The sequence below is a fragment of the Medicago truncatula genome, chromosome 4, assembly GCF_003473485.1.
Source record: "Medicago truncatula cultivar Jemalong A17 chromosome 4, MtrunA17r5.0-ANR, whole genome shotgun sequence".
In the NCBI taxonomy this organism is placed as follows: domain Eukaryota; kingdom Viridiplantae; phylum Streptophyta; class Magnoliopsida; order Fabales; family Fabaceae; genus Medicago; species Medicago truncatula.
The window spans coordinates 28,562,777-28,570,353 of NC_053045.1; the positions used below are offsets into that span (position 1 = coordinate 28,562,777).

The 7,577-nt window shown below is 30.2% G+C and overlaps 1 protein-coding gene across 1 annotated transcript; it reads left to right on the forward strand.

Moving 5' to 3' along the window:
- The first annotated feature begins 1,323 nt into the window (after positions 1-1,323).
- On the forward strand, positions 1,324-4,778 carry LOC25492335 (GDSL esterase/lipase At5g22810). The gene is made up of 5 exons (XM_013600432.2): positions 1,324-1,586; positions 1,931-2,061; positions 2,849-3,082; positions 3,419-3,677; positions 4,462-4,778. Exons 1-5 carry the CDS (start codon positions 1,352-1,354, stop codon positions 4,659-4,661), a joined length of 1,059 nt encoding a protein of 352 aa, XP_013455886.1. The 5' UTR covers positions 1,324-1,351; the 3' UTR covers positions 4,662-4,778.
- Positions 4,779-7,577: the final 2,799 nt, after the last annotated feature.

Sequence of the window (7,577 nt, forward strand, 5' to 3'; positions counted from 1 at the left end):
TCTAACTAATACTACATATGATTCACTTTCAGTTCAATATATTCTATTTTGTATTAATTATTAATAATGATGAATGACTATTGATTAAGAAGTATGATTCTCTTTTTTATTTATATATTTTCTTAATATGTAAACAATGATTAAAATATACTCTCCCTAAAAAAATGATTAAAATATACTTATTGTGGGATAAAAATAGTTATATATGACACACAAAGTTATCTAACATACCAAAATCTAATATTAATTAATAGTATTCACAAAAAAAGAATATAAAGTAATTTTTTTCTTCATATTTAAGTTTGAGCATTAAGGAAATTTGATAAAAAGTTTCTATAGGCAACATCTTGAGGTAACCTCTTCGAGGTATGGAGTATGTTTGAATGAACGGTTTTAAATTTTGGAGGCGAGGTTTTTGTAGGAATAAATATTTATTTAGGTATATATTGCGATCTTGAAAAATTGAAAGAATATTCTGTTAAAATAATTGAAAGAATAATATAATAGATGATGATGATGTAACACCTTAGTAATTCAGACTTCAGCTTAGTGGTAAGTAAAGTATAAGCAATGATGTTTCAGGGTCGCGTCTTAAGGGTTAAGAAGCTCAAGCTTGGGCTTTACAACTCAATAATTAAAAAAAAATACCCTAAAAGAATTCAATATTTTTAGAGGAAAAATCAGTTTATTTATAAATATATAATATGACAAATTACTTATTGATCTTTCTTAGCTTAGATTGTCAAAAGGAGGGCCACATATTCATAACTTAGCAAACCTCGTTATAAATTTGTTTAAGATCTCTAAATATGTTGGGCTAACTTTCGATTGTTCAAGTTAGAATTTGAACTTCTTATTCTCTCGAACGGTTAATCATTAACTGAAGTTAGTAAATCAGATATTTTCTCCATTGGAAAATAATTTATAGTGAGTGATCGAGTGGATCATGTCATGTCTAAGACAATGAATATCTTAAGGCTCAAATAAATCTCACTTACTAAAGAATTTATATTTGCCTGCCTTCAAGAGAATTAGCGGGGCATGAACTCATAACCTATGGGACCAAGGGCAATCACATAATATATATATATATATATATATATATATATATATATATATATATATATATATATATATATATATATATAATTCATTCCAATTAAAAAAATTCTACTTAATTCCTTTTAGAAACATTTTATAATTCCTTAATTTATAAAAGAAAAATATGACGTCCACTTTGCTCCAAATTTACTTTAAAGTAAAAATAGAATCCTATATAAACAGGTACGTGTGTTTGCATGGAATAACACATAACACATAAAACATTCATTACAAAAGAGACATTTAAAATATGGGGTGTTCAAGTGCTTTCTCAACTTATTTTCTTCTTCTTCTTTTTGTCCCCATTTATGGAAAACCTCTGGTCCCTGCATTGTTCATCTTTGGAGACTCTAGTCTTGATGTGGGCAATAATAACTATCTACCTACCCTTATTAAAGCAAATTTCCTTCCTTATGGAAAGGACTTTATAAATCACCTTCCATCTGGAAGATTTTCCAATGGAAAAATTGTTATTGACTTTGCATGTGATTTTCTTTCCCTTCAAATACTAAATTATCATTGTTTTAATTTTATATAAGGTTAAATATATTTTTTAGTTTCTCTAAATTTGTAAATATTGTTTTTAGTTCCTCAACCCACTTTAAGCCCTTATAAATTATAAAACTATATGTTTTAGTTCCTAAAAAGGACAAAAAGCACATGGTATTGCAATTTGTAGGACTAAAAGTAAAAAATGTAAATTGTATCGAGACTAACAATTACATTTACCTGTTTTATATATTACTTATGTATTCATGTTATCGTTTTTTATTTATTTTATTTTTATATTGATCAATATATGTTTTAATGATTCATTTAATTTCTGCAGCTGAAACCCTTGGATTTATCTCTTACCAACCTGCTTATCTCAGCTTATATATCAAAGGAAAGTACCTCTTGAATGGTGTCAACTTTGCATCATCGGGTTCTGGTTACCTTGATTCTACAGCAAGGACTTGGGTACGTTTGATAAAAATAAGCTATAAGTTAGCTGATAGCTGAAAAGTTGATTTATAGCTGATGATTGATAATTGATAGCTTATAGTTGAAAAACTAGCTTATTAAAATTAAAGTGTTTGGTAAAATTAGCGGTTGAAGTGACTAATAAATATAAAATGACCTAAAAGAACATGTTTGTTTAATTTTTGATATAAATTACATATAACTTTTTTAATTAATGTATTTATTTTTTAATATTTAAATTTATTTAAAATTATATTCATCTCTAACTTGATAAATATGCTTTATGAATTAAATTGACATTTTTTATGTAACAATAATTTGTTGAATTTTATTAAACTAAACTTGCTTCAATATTTATTTTTTTACCAAAATAATAAAATTAAACTAATAAAGTTAAAATTGGAAAAAAAAAAAAAAAAGCTATAAGCTATAAGCTCAAAAGCTACTTGGAATAACTTCTCAAAAAACGCTACAAGCTAATGTGAAAATCTTTTTTTACCAAACATGTCTCACCTTATCAAAACAAACTTATAAACTGTAAGTTAGCTTATTTATGTTACCAAACACAGTCTTTATATAACTGCATTTAAATTGTCTAGATTTTTTTTTTTCCATTTATAGTAAATACCCAAATTGATTTCTCAAATTGTTTATTTGACTGCGAGTTTTATGAAATCATGATAGCGCGTTTTTTTTTTTTTAACATTAAGGTGTAATTCTGTCAAACTCATTGCAAACAAAGTAAAGCTATTAAATGATTGTATTGTTAATTTTATGTATGTAGAGCGCACTTTCAATAAGCCAACAATTGGAATGCTATAAGGACTACCAAGAAGAACTAGTGAAAATTGCTGGGAGATCAAATGCATCATCAATTATATCTGGTGCTGTATATATTGTTGGTTTTGGGACTGGTGATTTTTTTCTGAATTATTTCATAAATCCATTGCTTCACAATGTTCATACGCCTTATCAATTCTCGGACATTCTTGTGCAAAACTATGCTAAATTTATTCAGGTATATATTTCACTCTCAACAAAAGTTTTAAATAGTAGCCCTGAAAACAGGTGCAATCACATCGCGATACTCAATATTGCAGAAAATCGTGGTCAAATGCAACTTAAATAACTTCAATCATGATCGCATTATGGTTTCAATAACATTAAAAACCGTTACGTCGCAACTCAATTCATGGTTGCGAAGATTTATTTAAAACCTTGCGATCTCAACCATGCCATGAAATAATGCCCTAGAAGATTAGCAAGGGGCTTAAAAGTAGATCTTTTACATTGTTTGTATCAAGATTAAGCTTTTGACTAAATATTTATTTTGATATTTACATGTTTATGACAGAATTTATATGCGCTAGGAGCGAGGAAGATTGGTGTGCCAACATTAATTCCATTGGGTTGCTTGCCTGCAGCCATCACTCTCTTTGGCCCTGCTCATAGCAAAGAATGTGTAGTCAAAATAAACGATGTTGCTATTTACTTTAATCAAAAGCTGAACTCAACATCTGTGAACTTGAGAAAAAAGCTTCCCGGCCTCAGTTTGGCTATACTTGATGCCTACAAACCTTTCCATAACCTAGTCACTAAACCATCTGAATATGGTACCAAAATAAGTCCATTCTTCTTTAATTATATGTCATATTTCTAAGTAGGATAATCAACTCTAATTAGCTCATTCTTTTTACGAACCTAATTAATGACCTAATCTTATGTATTATTACTAACCTCTAATTTTAATTTATAAGTCTTTTTTTTCTTAAAAAGAAAAATTGTCTCTAGAATAAATCACATTACAAATTGCAAGAACTATTAAATATTGTTTCTGACCTACTTATTAATATTACTAATATCTTCTTTCTGGTGCTAATTTTGGTGGGTTAGTGTTTAATTTGTATACAATTAATGCAAATCACAATCAATCGAATAAATGATTTTAAAAGTAATTATAATTAAAATCAAATATTTTTGATGAATTTTCGATTATGATTGATTGTCGGTATAAAACATCTTACATCTATGGTTTATATTTCCGATCCACCAAAGGTGGGCGACTTATCCGGCTCATGCGTAGAGGCATGCGCACTGGCCAAGCGTTGTTCCTCCTGGAAATCGAACTCGGTATTCTCCGGGTATGGCCTTGGAATGAGCACCTTGCCACTGGAGTCCAAGCAATTTGGTTATATCTTTTTGTTTTTGCTCTAAAAAAATATCTTTTTGTTTTTTTCCAAATTATATATTTATTTTTATTTGAAAATGACTAAAAGTGCTTATAAATAGAGACAAATGTAGTATCATGGTCTGTGAATTAATTACCACTAACATGATTGTTAATTTGTTTCTTAATTGTTATGGTGGGTTGTGACATGTATACATTTTTACTTGCAGGATTTTCAGAAACAAGAAAGGGATGTATTGGGTCGAGCTTGGTAGAGAATATTCCTATATTTAATAATAAAAAAACCATTATAACAACATGTCCTAATGCATCTAAGTATGTATTCTGGGATGGTCTTCATCCTACAGAGGCTACAAACAAGTATATGGCTGCTGAATTGATTGCTGATGCCATGCCCCTTATATCCTAAACAAACACTTCTAGGGTCATTCCCTAGAATTAATTGCAGTTTGGATTTAATTTCCTAGAATTGTATACCTAAGCCCTAGATAAATCTATTGTGTTGTTTGTAATAACTTGATATGGCATTCTACTATATATGTGAAAGTTTTTTATATTCTTTGCTATGTTCTCTTCATGGCAAGTTCACATGAATTAATAAATAAATTTAAACTAATTTTGTTATGTATAAAAAAGATATTAAACTAATTTGGTTTTAATTGGAGAAAACAGATTCCGAGAGACCGAGAACTCATTGCTTGTGTTTGGATTTTTTTGTTACAATCCAAATTGGAAAAGAAAGCAACAGGGAGGAAAAAAAAGGAAAAAATTCGAAAGAGACTACTCTATAGTATATAAAGTTCTAGCTGCATCCATCTTAAAGAGATACAAGAGATCTTTCTGGGGGGCGAGTCGAATTGACAAACTGTTATTAAAGCCCTTTTTTACTCTATTTTTCAAATTCAAGGGAAAAGACTTGCATATGACTTATTTCTACTGTGATCCGGCTCCGATTAACTTCTAAAGATTTATTTCTACTTATTTCTACTGTGATCCATTTGAGAATTTGGTTTTCTAGAATTATCTATGCGATCCAAGTCCAATTTTGGAAGTTTCACATAAAGGCCAATTCGCTACGTGAGCCTGAAAAGAATTGGTAGCGAGTGGAGGTAGTCGCTTTAGGGATTTTGCAGAGAAATGATTCGCCAAACAAGTATCACTTTGCTTTGTAAGTTATGGTAGCATTAGTGACAAAAAAGGATGAGTTGGAATTTCTTTCGAGATGAAGAAATGTCAATTCTATAAGGCTTTGTTTGAGAGTTTGGAGGGTTTTGGAAAAAAGGAAGGAGTAAGTGGAAGAAATAGAAGACATTGGGAGGAGAAGACTTTGGAGGTTAATTTTTTACTCATAATAAAAAATCTCCCTCATTTGGGGGAACTCAAAAATTGTATTGGGGGAGGGTTTTGGGGGGTTATGGAGGGTTTATATGAATTTTTCAAATCCAATCTATGTTGTTATAATATTCTTTAAATTAAAAGTATGTTAATCATAAGTATTAGTTTATCATTCTCTAAAAAACGGTTCTTTCAAAAAATGTGAATTTTTTTGTCCATTTTTCTATATATTTCCAACCCCCAAAGCCCTCCCCTCCCTTCCCCTCCAAACTCCCAAACAAAGCCTAAGGGATTGAGCATGAAGTGGCTTAGTGAATTTCAGCCAGATTTGGTACCAAAGATGAGTTCAAAGAAGCAATTACCAACTATGCTATCAACATTAGGACTTGTTTGAAACGATTCAAAAATTAAAAGGACTTGTTTGAGACTTTTGAAACTTAAAGGATTTGTTTGAGACTTTTGAAACTTAAAGGACCACTTTGGAAAAAACGAAAAAACTTAAATGACCTTTAGATGCATTTGACCTATATATATGGTTATATATAATCCTTGTTTCACTATATCAGTAGTTTATTTTTGCACTTGATGCTCTTCAAACGTTAAATTCCGAAATTGATTGTTTGATATTTAGAAAGTGCTAGACATAGACTTTTCATATAAAGGATCTGAAATTAATCCATTTGTAGATGCCAGTTGCTAAATATAACGCCAGGTTTACAATCACATACATAGTGAGGTGTCTTAATGTTATTGGTATCGATTAATTGAGCGAGATACAAGAAGTTAATAGGTAGAATGGATCCATCCTCGTTTGTCAGACATAAAAACATATGATAAGAGATTGGGGAAGGTATAGTTGAAACATTGAAAGTATACAATCGATTAAGAGGATTCATTAGAGGAATAGTTAACAACATTATAGTGATATAGCTCTATAATATTTCTGAACCGTTAAACAATTACCAATTCCCATTGAATACGGTAATCTATAATACTTTGATACCGCTACCGCTATATACAGAGATATCACGGTGATATAGCTCTATAACGTAGCGGAATTTGAACAAATCAATACTGTTCCGCGATTTGCTATTTATTCCACAACATTGTTAAGGAGTAAGATGGAAAAATGAGCCATTATTATATATCCATCGTTTATAGATCCTAAACTTGAAAGGAAGAAGCCTGCTTAATATGGATTTGTTGCCCTAGGATCAAGCCAGTTTCCCCTATCTGCAGATTGAGAAGTGTTACAATTTTCATGCATTTATATCCCTCCAATGATGGGACTCTCTGAAAAACCTTTTACGCCATCTTGGAACTTCGGAGCTATCTTGTTCACTACATCATCATCAACAACATTTCTTTCCCTGTCTGACAGTAAATGAGTAGTTAAATGAGTATAGAAAAGTAAAACATATGCAAAGTCAATTGTAAGCTTTCCATTAAAGAATCTTCTAGTTGGATAGTGATTCACACGATCTCTTTCATAGGGAAAGAAGTTTGCTTTAACAAGAGTAGGTAACTTGTTATTTTTGCCAACATCAACAATCAGTCTAAGAAAATGAACAAAGGAGAACCTCTGGTTCATGCATTGCTCATCTTAGACTCGATTGTAGATGTTGGAAATAACAACAAGCTCGCTGAAAGTTCTTTTCCAATATCTCTGATAAAGGCCTCATTCATTTTGCAACGGCTCCTGCAATGCAAAAGAATTGAATTTTAAAGTCTAGAAACTATCAATGAATCATTGTTTCATCTTTGCATATTCAAGTTATGAAATTGAAGCTTTTATCATATTAGAATAGGGATCTTCTAATAGTTTTTATTTTATTTTTTATAATAGAGTTACTTAGAGTGGGAACAATAACTAAATTTTTTAGAAGTAAAAAATGGGAAACGTTGGTACAGTAGAAAAAAACACAAGTATTTTTTAGAATGAATTTGGACTTGAAAAAAAACACAAGTATCTGATCATCCAATTATGATA